Consider the following 20241-nt stretch of genomic DNA (forward strand, 5'->3'; position numbering starts at 1 on the left):
TACTTTCTACCTATAGAATCTTCTTCTTTCTTCTTTACTAGTCTAGAGAAGTCTAAATCCATCAAAAATAAATTAGATAAAAAAATAATAATAATAATTTAGATCACTTTCTCTGAATTGACCTCAGTGAGCTCATTTTGATGTCCAATACCCACTACTTCTATACTGAAGTATTGACAAGCTCTTTAATAGTAGATTTATGGACTTTTGTCAGATTTGGGCACTGCCATAGCTTTATGTTAACCACCTATAGTTCTATCCCCTCGGGCTAGGCCTAGCCCCCCTGGGCCAAGGTAATGTCTTAGTGGCTTGAAACCCAGGCCAAGTTGCTGCATCCACTGAGTATGGGTCTCTTAACAGTTCATAGTTCCTTTCAGGTAGTGATGCTATTCAGTAGGCAGGAAAGAAATGTGGGGATATAACTGCAGAATATATTTCTTACCTTGATTTAACCCCAGTCTTAGTTTTCCTGTATTTATTTTCCATATTCTGTGTGTTGGTCTAAAGATAGCAGTGGCTACAATTATTATTCTTCAGTTTCTACTCTGTTATTTTCTTTACAAGAACTTGGACCTCCCCTACTCTTGACTGTAGTCTTGTTCTCAGTTTTATAATTTTTCCTGTCCATTTGTTTTTCCTCTCCTTCAAATTTGGCTTAAATCCCTATGGTTCATGTCAGTTGCAAAACATTTTTAGATTCCCCTCTTGGTACTTGTTTGCCAAGAGGTCCATTTTATTTCTTAGCCTAAAATACTTAATTATGATCTTCACTATTATCTATACTACAAACACTTTACTTTCTACATCCTTCTTCCTCTTCTTTCTCAAAGGCTTCTTCTAGGAAAATAATCTATCAATACCAGCTGTATCTACCCCTCCCCACAAAGTTCTTTATCCTCATATCTAAGACTATTAAGTCCCAGGAACTTCATTTCATATTTCTCATCAGTAGTCATATTCCATTCCACTCATATCATCTATGTAAGTTGCAATCAATTAATTTTACAAGCTTGACAGGTTTTTCTTGGATATTGGAGTCATAGTTGGGGAAGGTTAGGGTTAAAATCTTAGCTTTTTGAATGTATGCTGTGTGTCAGGCACTCTGCCAGGGGCTTTTATTTTTTATAACATCTGTTTAACAGTAATAAAATCTCAAGGCCTACACAGCTCACTCTTGATATGGTATCTCATTGGAAGAACCTAAAATATTTAAAATCCTTTCAAACTCTTGACATGATACAAAGGAGTGGGACACTGGGTCACCATGCACAGGGATCCTAAGTACACTGTTTTTTTCCATTGCTGTCCCACAAAATGTCCCCTGCTGGGCTTTGAGCAGGACAAAAATAACAACAGTTATCTTGAAGGTCATTGTAATAGTTTTCTATGTCCTTGTATTTTATGTCTCAAGTTGAACTGAAGCACTTTATCATGTATGTCCTAGGGAAATTTTCTCTGTGGAGTGCCCCATCAAACAGATGTAGTATTAGGCTATTTTTAATTTCAAAGAATGAGGACAGACTGAAGTAATCTCATGTATTAGGGCCCGTTGCTGGGTACATGGGGAGCTAAGGGAGCAAAAAGAAACTTCTCCATCTCGGGAGGGAACACAGTGGTTCCTGGTTCTGCTCTTTACTTCTGCACCCCGCGGTATGACTCTCTCATTCTTGTGACTGTGCTTTTGGTCTCCTGAGTCTTTCTTGACAGCCTAGACTGAGCTGCTGTGTGCTCTCCAGTCCGTGCACATCCTTCTTTTATTTTTAATTTGGTTTCATAATTTCCCCTATTACTTTATATCTCCAATCCTATTAGCTTCCCTCATATTTAATTTATAACCTTCCAATCCTCTCTGCATCTGCTTATATTAAAGCCTTTGTATTCCTGAAGTATAAACATAATTATTTAGCTTGTGTTTTAATGTATATTCAGAGTATATATCCACCTTCTTTTTTCACCTTTATTGGAATAAAATTGACAAATAAAAGTCATATATAGTTAAGGTATACAACTTGATGTTTTGATCTACATTGTGAAATAATCCCCATAATCGAGAGAGTTAACATGTACTTCACCTCACATAGTTACCATTTCTTGTGTGTATGGTAAGAGCAATTGAGGTCTACCCGCTTAGCAAATTTCAAGTATATAATGCAGTATTGTTAACTACCATGCTGTACGTTAGATCTCCAGAACGTATTCATCTTGTACAAATGAAACTTTGTACCCTTTGGCCAGCATCTCCCCATTGCTCCCCCCCCCCCCAACCTCTGGCAACCACCGTTCTACTCTGTGGTTTTATGAGTTCAACTATTGTAGATTCCCCATATAAGTGAAATCATGCAGTATTTTTCTTTCTGTGTCTGGCTTATTTCACTTAGCATAATGTCTTCCAAGTTCATCCATGTTATCACGAATGGCAGGATTTCCTTCATAAGGCTGAGTGATGTTTCATTGTATGTATATACCACATTTTCTTTATCTATTCATCCATGGACAGACAGTTAGATTGTTTCCGTATCTCAGCTACTGTGAATTATGTGGCAGTGAACATGGGAGTATAGATAGCTCTTTGAAACATTGATTTAATTTCCTTTGAATATATAGCTGGTAGTGGGATTGCTGAATCACAGGGTAGTGCTATTTTATTTCTTTGGTTTTTCCCTGATAAATAATTATAGCTAACATTTATTGAACACTTACAATAGGCTGTACCTGTCTCTAAATGATCTCTGTTAACTCTTTTTATTCTTATATCAACAGTCTAAATTAGATATTCGTTTTATTACTGTGTTACAGATAAGGACATCAAGGAGTAGAGAGGTAAAGGAGCTTCTATAAGCTTGCTCAACTAGGAATGTCAGAGCTGTTTTCTCATCCAGGCAATATGGTTCCAGAGTGTTTCTCTCAATTAGTATATTCACTACCTCTGTTCATTCTTCTGTATGTAGATTTATTTATTCTTTTGCAGGCACTGTGTAGTATTCTATCTTTTACACATGTTTATCATTTTATATTTCTTTTCCAATAGTGATAAATTATCCATGCTTCATTCCAGTCTTAGCCAATCAACTAATGATGTGAACAGCCCTATTATGGCACCTGCACTACAATATGATCATTAGGTAGCTAGTAAGATAGTATAATTTACCAGAAAAACAAAATGAGAAAATTAACAAAATAAGGAGAAATATACCAAAATGATAATGGTTGAGAGCGTTTGAAATCTAAGAATGTTTTCTTCCTCCAACTCTTTCTTCTCTTTGCTTTCCATTTCTGTATCTCTACATTTAGAATTGTACTGTTGACAACCCTCAGATTTTGAGTCTCATATATGAAATCAGAGCTAGAGCCAAATTTTTAGGTGTGTGGTCTGTATATTGTGTCCCTGAAGTTTTGCTTAATCTAGGTATAGGTTGGTTTCACCTGATTATTTCCAACAGCTCCAAAATGAAACTTCACACCTTAAAATACCTTAACTGGTACTATCTCAATTCTCTTAAATGATAAGACTTGAGGATTTTATCTCATCTCATTTTCTGAATCATCTTTGGGGGCATTAGAAGGATGAGTGCAGTGCATTTTAACTCCAGATGGAATAATTCAGCACTTTCCTGGACCAGAGTTATATTCTAAAGATACACAGCCATAGTCTCTGTTTATATGATGATGATTGTAAAGACATCCATATAAAGCTAAGATGGTTGTGTAGAGCATGAAATAAAACAAAAGAAGCTGTTTTCCATGTTTCCTGAATTATATCTCTACTTTTTTTGTGTGTGTGTGGTACGTGGGCCTCTCACTGTTGTGGCCTCTCACGTTGAGGAGCACATGCTCCGGACGCGCAGGCTCAGCAGCCATGGCTCATGGGCCCAGCCGCTCCGCAGCACGTGGGATCTTCCCGGACCGGGGCACGAACCCGCGTCCCCTGCATCGGCAGGTGGGCTCTCAACCACTGCGCCACCAGGGAAGCCCTGTATATCTCTACTTTTTGAAATTATTACCACATGTTGAACATTGTAAATGTACAGAGTTTCATAATGCAGAGACATGGAAGCAACAGTTTATGGAAGTCTCTCTAAGTCATTTCAAGAGGTAGGACTGGGTTTCCCTGGTGGTGCAGTGGTTGAGAGTCCGCCTGCCGATGCAGGGGACACGGGTTCGTGCCCCGGTCCGGGAAAATCCCACATGCCGTGGAGCGGCTGGGCCCGTGAGCCATGGCCGCTGAGCCTGCGCGTCCAGAGCCTGTGCTCTGCAACGGGAGAGGCCGCAACAATGAGAGGCCCACGTAATGCAAAAAAAAAAAAAAAAAAAAAAAAAAAAAACCAAAAAAAAAAAAAAAAAGAGGTAGGACTTTAACATAGGAGTAGAATGGGGAACTCAGAAGGAGGAACATGATTAGTTAGGACTGGGGATTGTAATGAGTTCAATGTGTTTTTCTTAGAGTCTTGGTAACATTGCCTCAGTCTCTAGTGGCCTTCAAGCTCTGTTCAGTATTTTAAATAAGCCTATTATAATTAGCATGGGACTATTGACATGTACAAAAAGATAATCATTACCTATTCTATTTATTTGATCAACAAATGGACAAAAATTCACATGCGCACTCTCCCCATCCCTCTATGCAATAGAGGTCTGGGTCTTGATGTGAAAGCAGCATTCTTGCAAAGACTCAAGATGTTGGATCTTCTCCTATAGGGGATTTCTCAAGCTGGGACTATCTTCCTACCGCCTATCCCCATTTGATGCACTGAAGATGATGTTATACCTTTTCTTTGCAAATAAGAATAGCAGCAGCAATGGTTAACCCCTTGTTCCAGACCCTCTAATGCACAAAGTAATTCTCTGAAGTAGGTGTAATAATTACCACCATTTTGCAGATGAAAAAGTTGAGGCTTGAAGGGGTTCAGTGACAGCTGCAAATTAAAACCACTAATAGTAAGTGTCCTGGTTGATTTTGAAATTAATTCTTTCTCATTTTTTAAGCCCATGCTGTTATCCACCATGGCACTGCTCCTATCTTATAGAAACTGAGTGCTTGCTGTATGGTCAGCACTGTTTGGTGCTCTCATTTGATCCTCATAATAATCTTATGCAGCGGGTACTACTACTATTACCATTTTATAAATCAGAGGTTGCAAACATTTTTATGAAGGTCCAGATGATAAATGTTTTCAACTTTGTGGGTCATACTGTCTCTGTCACAGCTAGTCACCTGTGCTGTTTCAGTGGAAAAGTCGCCATAGACAACGCTTAAACAAAAGACTACGACGTTATTCCAACAAAACTGTATTTACAAAAAGAGGCAATTTGGGCCTCCCTGGTGGCGCAGTGGTTGAGAATCCGCCTGCCAATGCAGGAGACATGGGTTCGTGCCCTGGTTCGGGAAGATCCCACGTGCCGCGGAGCAACTAAGCCCGTGAGCCATGGCCGCTGAGCCTGCATGTCCGGAGCCTGTGCTCCGCAACGGGAGAGGCCACAACAGTGAGAGGCCCGCATACCGCAAAAAAAAAAAAAAAAAAAAAAAAAAAAGAGGCAATTTGGATTTGACCCGAAAGCCACAGTTGGCCAATCTTTGTTATAGATGATGAAAGTGAAGCTTAGAGGATTTAGGTAGCTCTTGCTAAAATGGGGTATGAGCCTAGGAAGGCATGATATCAAAGGTCAAATTCTCATCTATATGTTATATCATCTTCCTTATCATAATCTTCATTCCTCTCTCTAGTAGATTGAATTTTGTCCTCAAAAGATGTGTTAGTCCTCCAGTACCTGTGAATGTGACTCTATTTTCAAATAAGGTGTTTGCAGATATAATTAAGTTAGGGAATTTAGGATGAGATCCTCCTGTATTTAGGGTGGGCTCTAAATCCAATGATTGGTGTCCTTTTAAGAGAAAGGAGAGGGAGATTTGAGACACAGAGCCACACAGGGAAGACAGCCTTGTGAAGAGAAGGCAGCAGTTGGAGGTGTGCTCCCCCAAGCCAAGGAATGTCAGGAGCCACCAGAAACTGGAAGGACAAGGAAGGATTTTCTCCCATAGACTTCGAAGGGAACACAGCCCTACCAATACCTTAATTTCATACTTCCAACCTCCAGAACTATGAGAGAATACTTTTTGCTGTTTTAAGCCACCAAGTTTGTGACCATTTATTATGACAGCCCCAGGAAATGAATAAACTCTCTTCTTCTGTCGCTTTTTGTTCTCTCGTCCGAGAGATACTTCTGGTCGCTCTTGAGACTTTTTCCTGATTTAAAAAGCCCTCTCTCTTTGTGAATTGGAATTTTCCACAGTTCCTTGACATGATTACTTTAGCTAGAAGATTGTTGACTATTCAATTTCAGAAAATTAATTAAAATTAAACATCTCCCCCTCCCCTGCCTCTTCTTTTGTTCATTTAGCAGTTATATCATTAAATATAATTAAATAAAATCATAAGTTATCCGTTTGTCTACAGAAGACAAGAGAAGCCTAAATGTAAATCTCTGGGTTGGCTGATGCACAATCCATTAGGAAACAAATTTATTGGTAAGTGAAACAAATTCACCGTTATCAGCAGCATGCAGTATAAATCAAGGCTGGGAGTCCTATTTAATTTTACACCTTGGTGAAATTTCAAAGGTTTTTACAGTAACTTGCAAGGAGTTAATGTGCTGTGAATTCATTCCAGTACATTGATTTCTGCATTAGCTCAGTGAAAGATACAGTTCTTTGGTGAAAGCAAACTTTTGGAGGTAAATTTGCTTGGTCATGTAATCCATAATTCAGAATTTATAGTAACAATTTATTTCGTTGTTCATGAATGCAAATTATTGTCTGGATGACCCGACATTCCAGCAAATAAAAAATAATTGGAGTTTGGGGACTTCCCTGGTGGTTCAGTGGTTAAGACTCTGTGCTCCCAGTGCAGGGGGCATGGGTTCAATCCCTGGTCAGAAAACTAAGATCCCTCATGCTGCATGGTGTGGCCAAAAAAATAAAATATAAATAAATAAATAAAACTGAATCACTTTGCTGTACACCTGAAGCTAACACAACATTGTTAATCAACTATACTCCAATATAAAATAAAAAGTTAAAAAACAGAATATGGGTTCTACATAAAAATGTAAGGTATAAGGACTAATGTACTGACCCAGAAGACAAGATTTTAATATTAAAAAAAAATAATAATTGGAGTTTCATCCTGCAGTTTGTTCCATGCACACCTTATCACTTGATGAGCTTTGTTCTGTGCTCCAGGGCTTGGAGGAGCTTGTCTCTGAATGGAGGTTGCCTTCATCTACCTCTGTCTAGGTATTCTCGCTGTTGTAGGTATTTTTGATGTCTCTTGTTGCCACCTTTAGGAATTATGTTTAAATGCTGGTGTTCGTAATATTCAGGGTACTGATGGCAATAGAACTCAATCCACACAATGAAGCTTAAACTCCAGGACCTGTCTCTTGCATGGGAGTCTTCTAAGGTGGAGCTTTCTAGATAGACTCCTCCTGGCTCCCTTCATGGAATGAGTAGGGGGAGCCCTGACTGGCAGGTCCCTGTATCTTCCACCTTTTCCTACAATACAAGAGGCCTCGCTTTATATTGGAATTATGAATTGGGCTTTTGCTTTGCTTTGGTTGGGGGAGAAATACTTAGTTTAGACATTTAAATGATCATCTAAGAGACTGCAGTGGACGGCAAAGGCATATTTTATCTGAAGAGGCCTGACTACTTGGTTCTAGCCAAATGGTTGACAGGCTAGAATGAGGACCCAGTGTTCACAGATCCTCCACTTTTCAAGAGAAGCCAGAAATCTTTATTTTCTTATGAAATCCCCCAATTTTGAACTTTTGGTCTCAAAGGAAATATATAAACAAGAAAGTAAATAAGCAGGTAGATGATAAATCTATTTTATTCCAATATAATATCTGGATTCAGGTCAGAGCTTCCTCTAGGGACCTTTGAAATGGAGCAAAAGGGCAAACACTTTTCTTCTAAGTGCATATATTTCTGAATCCCATGGGATACTTAGAAGTATCTATCTACTCATAAACTGGCCATTGCTGGTTGTTAGAATTAGTTATATTAAACCTGTCTTAATAGGAAATGAAGCTGCTATTTAAAGAGCCGGTTCATTGGTCATTTTGAATAGTCCATTTTATTTAGACAGTATATTAGCCATGCGTACATGTCAGAGCTAGTTAATTATAAGTAATATTCTATCATGTTTCATTATGTTCTTTAACAATATATAATATTATTACATTTAATATATATAATATTTATATGTTTTATATTTATATATATTTATAAATTATATATATATATAATTACACTTAGTGGTCTTTTAGCCTAAGGCTTAGCCATTTGTTACTTTACATGTGAATTTTCCAGTCATCTCTTGAGAAGGTGCCCTGTTCTCATGCTGTCTTTTCTTCAGTCCAATAGAACACCTGAATTAATGATGAGAATTCTTAACTTTCTAAGCCCTCCAGCATGACCTCCCAAAGTGGTTCCACCCGACAGCCAATTTTTTACTTCTCCCCAACCTCAGTTCCTGTACAGAAGATTCCTCTGTTGACTTGTGAACACTAGGGGTTCACACTCATCTTCTTAATTTAATTTGTAGGATCTCTTCTGCCTAGATTGCCTTCTGCATGTCTATCATTTTATCATAATTCTGCCATGCTTTAGAGATTATTTATTTTCAGTTAGGCCATGATCTATTTAGAGTTGTACTTTTGGACCATTAATATGGGAGCTGATCAGACATGGAATGGATTAGAAGAGACTGGAGACCTGGAGTCCAGTTAAGGGACCATTATTATAATAGTCCAGGTGAAAGATAATGAGCATCTGGCCTTGGCTGGTGTCAGCAGACTTGGAAAGACAGAGATGGACTCAAAACACAACTGATTTACTGATCCAATGTAGAATCACTCATTTTGTCAATGTTATCCTAGCCTTTAATTCTCATGGAAATAATCTGGAATGAGAAATGGTACCCAAATTTGAAAATTATTACCCTATATTTTTTCTGCTTAAGCATCTTTATGGAATTATATTTTCTATCAATCACTAGCATGAAAAACAGACTAAGAAAAAGCTTTTTTACCTTGCTATATAGCTTTTAGTAGTGGTAAAATATTAGTATGCCACTTGTATTGTAAATTTTTCCACAAACTCCTACTTATTATAATTTTTGACCTTACAGTATTAAAGGGAGTTAAAAAGGACACGTATTATACATTTTTATTTTCACATGAGTAAACTGAACAATTGAGGTTTAATATTTTATTTCAGATCACATAAGGTCAGACCTTGTTTTATAATTCATATCGCTAGTTTTTTTTAATAAAGTATACATTTTCCTGAAATATATATCTATAGGTTCAGCTTTTGCAAAGTCACATTCTCATTGGATAGTGCTGCCATTCAGACAGTGCTAACTGCTTACATAGCTTAATCTTGTTTTCTCAGGACATTATATATAGATTCTCAAAGTACTCTAAATATTTGTTCCATGCGGCTTTTTACTTTGTCTTCTGAAGATACACTTTCCTACGCCAAGGTTGATGCATTAGGATAAGATAGGTTGTAGTATCAGAACAAATGCAACAAACAACTCCAAAATCTTAGCTGTTGAAAGCCTCCAAGATCATTCAGTATCCATGTCCATCCTGCGTTGGCTGGGTTTCTTCTTCACTCCAGGATGGGGCAGCCACTATCTGCAACATTTTTGGACCCTGTGGTACAGAGAAAGAAAGTGGAGGGGGGGACAAATTACATTCGGGCTCTTAAAGCTGCCACCTAGAAGTGACACACTTCACTTCTGCTCACATTTCATTGGTTAAAGCAAGTAGGAAGATCACACCTAATTTCCAGGGGCAGGGAAGTGTAGTCATACCAAGTGTTCAGAAGCAAAACCTAAAATATTTGGAGAACAGCACTGACAACGTGAGGAGAATAGCACTGACTCAGACATGCTCTGAGATCAGCTTTCAGAACCTTGGAAGGAAATATAAAGTATAGAATGTCTGGTGTAATTTAAGTCAAGATTTTCTCAGGGCAAGGAGATATCATGAGAGGACTTAATACAGGCTCTTGCAGCCACAGTTCTACAAATTACCCAGTAATATTGTGTTGTCAACAATCTGTATCTTTGTAGTGTTTCAAATGCCAAGTTTATTATGTGGTTAAAGTGTTCAGTCACTTTAATTTTAACAGCATTTATTTGCAGTAATGCTAAAAACTGATACATACTGTCCTAATGGAACGGTTCAAATGATTCTGTGTCTAGCATCCCATTTGTCCCTAACATCCTTAATATCTTCTAAGAGCAAAATATCTCTTTTGTCTGCCTGGAGGAACCAGACACGAGGCTGTAAATGCTGAAACTCTGTCTATATGAACAGCTGCAGATACCTTCTTGATTAAATTGCCTGGACAATTCAATTTAAAAGATCAGTTCTTTATATTATTTGGTTGATTGATTAAATTGACACTGATACATTTAGTTAGAGCAAGTGAACCAGGTTGAGCAATTAGTCAAAAGCCTGTGTCTACTGCAAAAATTTGCCAATAAATATTTTCACATGAAATACTTAGAAAATTGAAGCCAGAATCCATTTGTTACCTCAGATTGTTGTGTAATTTGTATATATTATTTGTATCATTTAATTTAAGTCATTTATTATATACCATTTTTTTTTCTTATTTATAAGACTGCTCTCTAGCAAAATATGAATTTCTTTAAGGCCAGGGTTGATTATCTACTTTGTCACTCCAGCACTAAAGAGAACATTCTGAGATCATAATAATGATTTTTTTCTACTTGATAGTGAGCTGTGTATCTCCTTCAAGTCTGGATTCAAGATCCCTTTATAATTCTGACCAGTCTATAAAATGAAGCTTTTGGCCTTGATGACTTTGAATAGCTCATCATCTAAAAGTTCACCAGTAAATTATATTGTTAATTAAGAAAAACGGTTGACACTTAGATGATTTTTTCTGGTAGATGTAATACCATTTAACACATAATTATGCTGTGAAATATTTGAGTTTTAAGGAATCCAGGAAAACTTTCTCCTTAATGTGACTATCTGAACTTTGTGTAACTTCTCATTCAGCTGTATTCACATATCTGATTAGGTTGTGGGTCCCAAATAAGGTATTTTGTTATCTGCAATACCATAACCATCATTTTATAATGGTTAATATTAGAGAGTCTTTGCTGATGTGTTCTTATATATGTAGTAAAGGTATTTTTCTATGAGTAGGGAGTATTTTCAAAAATATTCTTTTAATTAACAAAACATTTTAAAGGAAGAGATAATGATAACTAAGGTGCTTTCTAGCTCTCCCCTCTCAGCCTCCACAGAAGCCTAAACAAGGTTGGACCCATTTTTGAAAGACTGTATCTTTGAAAGAATGTAACTGCTGTTCATAAGCGGTATTCTCAGGCCAAAATATAAATTCACCAAAGCAAGCTGGCACCTTATTGAGTTTTCACTACATAGCCACACACTAATGGATTGAGATGTTAAATAAATGTTTAACAGTTAGTGTTTCCCTTGAGAACAATGGCAAAGTATTGGTCTAATTTCTCAAATTCTTTCTCGTGACAATATCAAAACATCTGCCCCCCATACTTTCCCCACCTCTCCTAAAGGATATCTACTTTAAATCACTCTGACTTAAGTCATCGGATACTTTTAAGTATAGTACATGTTACTAGATAAAGAGTAGAACTAAAATGTATAAATTAAAATAATAAATCTTTAAATATTGACAAATGAAGACACGATATCATTTTAACTTACAAATTTCTCCCAGGTCTTCACTTTGAACTAGGGAAGGAGGTGATCAGCATTTTCTTTATCTTTTCCTGATTTTATTTTTGGTAGTATGTTTCCATTTTTTCAGCAAAGTGTCAGTAAATAGAACTTTCACTGTCTAGGAGGTTGTTTGCCATTACTTCACACAGTAGGAAAATATAAGTAAGTTAACCTAGGTTATTTCCTCAGGCTTAATGTCATCAGTATTTCCTTTCACGTCTTCCAAAACAAGATCTTACGGGGGCAGGGGGAGGAACAGGGGAGCAGGGGAGATGTTAGTACTTGAACGCCAGAGAAAAAAAATTGCACAGCAGGTAATATCCTGGGAAGTGGTTTTATCAATGAGACCACTGTGTTAAGAGAGCAGTGTTTTCACCTACGTCTGTTGGACCAACCTAAAGAACAATATTTGGGACTTAGTTATATAGACTGAAGCCAGGTTCCTGGGCTTCAGCCCTATTGGGTGTAAGTTGTTCAATAAATTCCTCCAGTTGTAACACAGAGACTCTATTAATGGATTCTATTCAGTTCATCTTCATCTATAATATCAACAGATCCTTTTTGAACACCTACTATGTACAGTATTTGGCTTACAGAATCACTATGTTGGATGCATTCTTTATTGATAATTCTGTAATGACTACTTCCTACTGAATTTCATATGAATACAGATAACTAAAATAGAACATGAAAGCATCCCCAGGCTAAGTAATATGTCGGTCCAAGCAGTGTATTCTGCATCTAAATTATAGCATCAAATATTTTCAGTTAGGAAAATTGCTTCTTTCATTGCAACTAGATTTAGATTTCTGAATGTTGCCAGTTCAGCTAGTCTGTGGTATATTTTATGTAAATGAGCTTTTAAAACATTAGTGAAGTTTCCATAGTCAGGAATTGGAATTCTCTGATGGGAGGTTAACCTTGTAGGTAGTCACATTTAGTCGTACTCTGCTTCCAACAGTTGTAAGTATTAAGTACGTGCGTAGAACTGATCTTTCCATTATGAGATAGGTATAAGAATATGCAGTTATTGATGATTCTCACTATGGGCTTTCCTTTGGGGTATACTTTAGCGTGAAAATAACTTTTCTGAAAAATAAATGTCACTGTTGCTTAGACCTGTTGAATTTCAGAATTATTTTATACTCACTGAATTTATGACCTTGACTTTCATAGAGATCCTCTGGGTTTATGTCTTATCATAGGGAATAAAAAGAAAACCAGTATTGCTAAGAGGCTCTCTAATTAAAATCCATCGGTATGCAAGTATATATGAAAATGATTTAACATCTCCCTAAATTAAAAGGCCATCTGATTCAAAATCTACTTTAAAATAGGATCTAAATAGGCACTCAGATATTTACAAGTTATTTATATGAAGTCTTCTGAAATTTCATATTTGAAGCATTTATACCATGAGAGTTAATTCTGCTTAATTACTAGTCCTGCTGTTTTCATTCAGTAGCAAATGGAATCATTTTGTGACTCAGTTTCTCTGTAAAACTAAGTAATGCCTGTGGCCTATATTTAATCCTATAGTTAGCATTTATTATATACCTAATACTGAATTAACCATCAAAACTCCTTAGAAAGGACTGTAGAATTGTAACTATGGTAAACAATAGAGAATTTTAGCAATCTCAAGTAGACCTTTTTTTTTTCAACCTTAGAAAGATCCTTCCTGATGACTTAGGTGTTTGATGTACTCTCTCGTATCAATGAGTATTATTTAGATACTGTAAAGTCATTCTACTATTAATGTAAGGGAAATATAACTATAAAATGAGAGAGAGTGAGAGAGCTTGGAGAGATAGCAAGTAGTGAAAATGGGCCTTCTATAAGAAAATGAGTGCCTTTTTCATCATGATATGAAGGTAGAGAAGAATATGGAAATTCATACAGATATATTCATAGGAAATTGAAGGAGTTCTTATTCATTTCTCTCTATTTTTTTCTGGCAAAGAAGAGTTGAGATCTCAAAAGTTTGAAGATAGATAGAGAAGGTTTGAGAAAGCTGTGATGTGGAATGGGAGTGAGAAGAAAACTCAGAAGAATCACCAGGCAGTGTGTGGCATTAGCAGTGCCTTAGTCTCCACTTGATGTCCAGCATTCAGAACAGAGTAGGAAAACAGCTGGACCAATCTAGATCTGAAGTTTTGCCAGACCAGCATGGCAGAAGGGGCAATGGGGCTAGATGGTCTACTTTCCTGGCAAGCGAGTAATTGTAGTAATGAAGGCTAAACTGGATAGAGAAAGGGCAGAGTTTTTCATGAGGAAAGGCATAAATATGATTGTAGAAGATGAAGTAGTCTACGTGCAAAGATTTCAAGATATAGGAGGGGGAAGGGCAGGAGGTAAACACGTTAGGGAGGTGGTTCTTGGACTTGATCACACATTAGAATTCTCTGGGGATCTCTGAAAACTACCATTGCCTAGGTCCCATCCTCTGAGATTTGGTTGAATTAGTCCATAGTATATCCTGAGCAATGGGAACATATTTTACAGCCAAAGTTGAAAACCCTTGTTTAGAGCCTCTTCTAAAGAATCTTACAGTTTTTGCAAAGTGGTTGTCACTTTATTTTCAAGGCAGTGGAGAATCAGCAAAGGGTTTGAAAGGGATAGTGTAAATTATTATGTATTTTAGAAAAGTAACTTTTTCCTCAGAATGACAAACCAATACCAAAAGAGAATGATTAGGAGAAAGGGAGACTAGTGGAGAGAATATTTCGGTATTCTGGGCCAGAAAGAGTATGATCCTGAACCAGAGACGAGCAAAAGAATTATAGAGTAGGGGACATAGTTGTGATGCTTCAGCATAAGAGCTTATTACACCTATTAATATATGTGTAAAATGATGAAGGCTGGTCTAAGATAGCTGTGAGATTTTTTTCATTTTGGATAATTTGCTAGTTTTAAATTGCTGCATAACAAATTACTGTCGACCTAGCCATTCAAAACATTTATTATCTCACTGTTTCCATGAGTCAAGGGTACAGCCATGGCCTCTCTAAATTCTCTGCTTAAGAGTCTCACCAGGCTATAACCAAGATGTGGACCAAGAGTCAAGTGTCAGCAGAGGTGTGACTGGGGAAAGCTCCTCTTCCAATCTCCCTTGGAATTGTTGGCAGAATTCCTCTCCATGCACCTATAAGGCTGAGACCCCTGTTTTCTTACTAGCTAACAGCCAAGGGCTGCCCTCAGGCCCTAGAGGCTGCTTGCAGTCCCCTACCCTGTGGCCACACCATAGGCATTTTCTGGCATGGCTGTTTGCTTCTTCAAGGCCAGCAGGAGAGTTTCCTTCTCCACAAAGAGGGCCCAGTCACTCTTTTAAGGGTTTTACCTGATTAATTCAGGCCCAGCCAGGGTCATCTCCCTTTTAATTAACTCACAATCAATGATTTGGTATGTTAATAGTATCTGTGCATTCCCTTCCCCTTTGCCACATACCATAACCTAATCATGGGGCTGACATCCTATCATATTCACAGGTCTTGCCCAAACTCAAAGGGAAGAGATTATACACGCATATACACCAGCATACAGGAGTCAGATATGTTGCAGTTAATTAAGGTGAGGAATATAAGAGAATTAGAATGTTTTAGGAGGAAACTGGTGGCCTCAGTTTTAGACATGTTGAATTTGGGGGTATTTGGGCACCCAATTAGAGTGGATCAGTAGGTGGCATAGAAATCAGTAAAGAGATGGGAATTGGAAATACATGTTTGGTAGTGATCGGTGGAGGTGACAGTTAATCATCCAGAGAAAGACTGTAGCAAGAGGTGGGCTGAGGACAGAAGCAACAGCTGGTAAAGTCAGAACATCTGCGCCTGTATTTCAACCCACACCTCTTGATTCCAGTCCAATATCTCATATACAACCTTTCACTATTCCTCTTTTTTCTTTCGATAATATCCTGCTCTTCCTACTCTGTGGTCCACTCTTTGTCCTCCTCCCACCTCTAAGTCACACTACACAGAAGTGAAAATCAAGATCTTTCTTTGTGATATCCAAAGAAGCCATACAGATGGCCAGTAGGCACATAAAAATATGCTCAACATCACTAAAGATTAGAGAAATGCAAATCAAAACTATAATGAGGTACCACTTCACACTGGTCAGAACGACCATCATTAAAAAGTCTACAAGTAACAAATGCTAGAGAGGGTGTGGAGAAAAGGAAAACCTCCTACACTGTTGGTGGGAATGTACGTTGGTGCAGTCACTATGGAAAACAGTATGGAGGCTCCTCAGAAAACTAAATATAGAACTACCGTATGATCCAGCAATCCTACTCCTGGGCATATATATGGAGAAATCCATACTTCGAAAAGATACGTGCACCCCAATGTTCATTGCTGCACTATTTACAATAGCCAAGACATGGAAACAACCTAAACGTCCATCAACAGATGAATGGATAAAGAAGATGTGGTACATACATATAATAGAATACAACTCAACCATAAAAAAGAATGAAATAATGCCATTTGCAGCAACATGGATGCAACTAGAGATTTTCATACTAAGTGAAGTAGCTCAGACAGAGAAAGACAAATACCATATGGTATCACTTATATGTGGAATCTAAAATATGGCACAAATTAACCTATCTACAATACAGAAACAGACTCACAGACCTAGAGATCAGACTTGTGGTTGCCAAGAGGTGGGGGAGAGGGAGTTTACAGTTGGTAGATGAAAACTATTACATTCAGAATGGATAAACAACAAGGTCCTACTGTATAGCACAGGAAACTGTATCCAATCTCCTGAGATAAACCATAATGAAAAAGAATATTAAAAAAAGAATATATATATATATATATATATATATATATATATATACACACACACATATATGTATAACTCAGTCACTTTGCTGTACAACAATGTAAATCAACTATACTTCAATTTTAAAAATAATAAGCTTGCTTTACTTAAAAAAGGGAACCTTTGTGAAAGCCTTGCAGATCACAGGCACTAAGATTGACTCTATTATGCTCTCTATTCCCAGACAGGGAATTGTAGGTCCAGTGGAGGGAGATGGTATCACCATTAGCCCTGAGCTGCTTCATTTCTTCTTCTTCATTTCTTTTTATCAGAAAGCAGGACTTGCTGTGCACTTTTCCCTGCTTCCTCAATCCCAGAATTGTCTATGAAGGAAAAAGATCGCACAAATTTGGGATGCAGAAATAATCACATGTATCTGTCTCTGAAATCTTTTGTCTGTTTATTGAAACCTCTGCAGCAGTATTGTTAGGCAGTCTGATCTGTGATAATAGAAACAGAAAGTAAGCTTGATTAGTATATTTTAATCAGACTTTCCTCCATTCTTTTAAATCTTTTTCTTTCAGGTTATATTCAAGAAGAATGTGTCATCCCCTGTCCATTTGATTGCAAGTTAAGTGATTGGTCTAGTTGGGGGGCTTGCAGTTCATCTTGTGTTGGAGTGAGAATTCGATCCAAATGGCTGAAAGAAAAACCGTACAATGGAGGCCGCCCATGTCCCAAATTGGATCTCAAGAATCAGGTAAAGTGCATGAAGCAACAAATACAAAGCTGAAAAGTATCTTCTTTATTATTTCCTGTTGAAATTGAAGTCCTAATCTTGTTATAAGTAGCTTGCAAAAAGTTATTACAAGTTCAGAAGAGTGGATAAGAGGGTAGAAATTAATAGAATTAGGAAGAGAAGCCTTACCCACTTCTAGGCAATGACGAGAACGACTTGGTAATATTAGAAATAATAATGTTTACAAAAATTAAATCCAGTTGGTTTTTAAATTACCTTGAAATTTGATTAATCATGATATTATGAAAGGGGTGTGTGTGTGTGTGTGTGTGTGTGTGTGTGTGTCATAATGTTGGGAGAATGTCAATTACTTTATGGTTATAGATACAATTAGTGGTCTCATCCACATACTACAAAAATGGTGTTCTAATTTTCCAGCACCTAACTCTTCATACTAATTTTTTTGTTCCTAATCTTATCACTGTTTCCACAGCTCTTCATGTCTCTTCTGAGCTATTTCTCTACCTTTTCCCCCATGATCAAAGCTGTTTTCATAAATGGAACCCTAAAGGATACTCTTCCATGTAGATATCTAATAAAATTGCCATCTTAAGCAATCAAAGTTGATCAGAGTATTTCAGTTGACTTTACCTACATAATGGAGTCTAAGATTTAATTAAGAATTATAATAAAGAACTAAAATTTCTCCCATGATTGCATACTGTTATTATATTAGGACTGATATATACATTTTAATCCCTTCAATAGGTGGAGTACAAGATGATGATTGTTAAAAGTTCTTTACTCTTAGAGAGGTGAATTGTGTCTTATATGGGTCTGTAGATTCTTTATGACTCTGAAACTTTTAAGAAAATAGCTACACAGGCTTCTATTCCTAATTCTATTGTATTCATTTCTGCCCTGTTAACTCCATTTTGATTAGACTTTCTATACAGTTTGCTTAATGGAAGGGAAATCCACAGCATCTGTTGTTAATTAATTTGAATAGAGTATCTAGTACTGCTTGTATGTACATACCATTTGTCATTTCAAGACTGACATCTCTAGTTGTTTTTTTCCTAAATTTTGATGAAAGACACATAACTCACTGAAAATGAAAAATTATCATACTGGCAAAAAATATTTATGTTCCAAGACAGGGCATAGTATTAGGCGAGTCTTGTTTTTTTAAGGTTACGTGGGTTAAAATGATGACCTTGGTTTCTTCCTTCAAAGCAGATATAAAGCATACTGGGAAAAAAATGATGCAGAGGATTGTAAAATCAACATAAAGGTTGCCAAAAAAACTTCACAAGTACAGTAGTTTGGGGAAGGGAAAAGTGGGATATGATTAATGAAAACAGGAGGGAAATAATCAGAGCAGAGACAGTTTGAGGAGAGAAGCCTCTTCAGTATGAAGAAAGGAATAATACAGGTTGATGGTCAGGAGAAGAACTTTCAAATGAATACTCATATGAAGGTATGAAGGCTATTTGACCTTCCCTAGGGGATTTTCCAGTCTTTTAAAAAGGGAAATGACTACTAAGCATTTATAGTTATAAATAATGTATGAAAATCTTCTCTCTCCTCAACACCAATGAAACCTAAGCCTTTATAGCACTAGCGTTAAACACGAATTTTAATATGCTAATTTTATGAACTAGGAAATTATCAAGTGAGTAAAAGGACTTCATTGGAGCACAGATGCTAAAACTGTGTTCTCTGTGTATAGGCAAAGGTATGGAAATGTGTCTATCAAATTTGAGAGTATGCGTAAGATAAGGGTACTTGTAAGCCTGTTATGACTTAAAGAAAACTTGTTCTAATCACTTAATTGACACATAAAACTTGTAACCTTAAGAAGTAGTACATGCTGAAAAGTAAGCCCAAGTTCAAGACTAATTTAGATAAATCCCATATGTGAAAACTAAGCAAGGGTGGGTTTGTCCGCAGGAGCTGTTTTCTAGCTTTTGAGTTCGGGAAGGAAATTGTAGCATTCCAAAGACATTTGCTGTGATGCTCAGAAGTGAATCCTGGGATTTAATTATCAGAAGTCAGATTTAGTATAGCATATATTCTGATGTAAAGAGGTTTCAGGTATCTAGAATGTATGTGGCTTAAACGTGAATTGGAAAACTTCACCCCAATCCATACTTTATATTTTAACATAAGTTAATTGATCAAGACAGTAAATCATAAGCCCTCCATCTCACTTGTAAGTCTGTGAATGTCAAGGAAAAATGCTATTGTAAAAAATCCTAAATTTAAAGGAAATTGTCCCCAGAGCCCTTCCTTTTCTAAAGAAAGCACACTTTTACCTGTAAGTATATTTGTGGAAAGCTATCTGTGGACTTCATTATGTATTTGCTCTTATACATGGTAGAATCCCCTTTGTGTGTGTAAGCGTGTTATATATTGAAATTGTTGAAGTTATCCACATTTTCTTAGTTCATCTTAATATAAATTGGGTTGTCAGGAATCTTCATGGTTTAGGAAATATTCCTCAACTTCTATTATTTATGGCAATTCTTCAGAAGAGCTCGCTATTTGTCCCTAAGGTGGAAATATGATCTAGTGAGAGGTACACCCACTGAGGCTGTTTTTTAAAGTTCATTTTTATTACTGTCCTTAGGTTATTGGTCTCCTTTCCAATTGGTTTTTAGGTCTAGATTTAATTTTGTAGTTTTGGAACCAGATGAATCGTCTCTCATCCATTCACCCATAAGTAAGAGCTTACAAAAAATGTAACCAAATTATAGCAGTAAGAGAGGTACATATCTTTAATACCTGTGCATGAGGAAAATTCAGTATATGGCATATTGAGACTAACATACTGTTTGTAAAAAAAAAAAAAAAGAAAGAAAGAACTTTCTTATGTGTATATATATATTATGCATATGCTATATAAATGTTAGTATACC

General features: G+C 36.9%; 1 protein-coding gene across 1 annotated transcript in view; it reads left to right on the forward strand.

Annotated features, from left to right (window-relative positions):
• THSD7B (thrombospondin type 1 domain containing 7B) overlaps positions 1 to 20241 on the forward strand; it is an 876032-nt gene that overhangs the window by 652151 nt on the left and 203640 nt on the right. The window contains exon 15 of the mRNA XM_059052359.2: positions 17166 to 17341. Coding sequence (XP_058908342.1) covers positions 17166 to 17341 — 176 coding nt within the window. The remainder of the gene's footprint in view (positions 1 to 17165; positions 17342 to 20241) is intronic.

Source organism: Kogia breviceps, chromosome 2, assembly GCF_026419965.1.
Source record: "Kogia breviceps isolate mKogBre1 chromosome 2, mKogBre1 haplotype 1, whole genome shotgun sequence".
In the NCBI taxonomy this organism is placed as follows: domain Eukaryota; kingdom Metazoa; phylum Chordata; class Mammalia; order Artiodactyla; family Physeteridae; genus Kogia; species Kogia breviceps.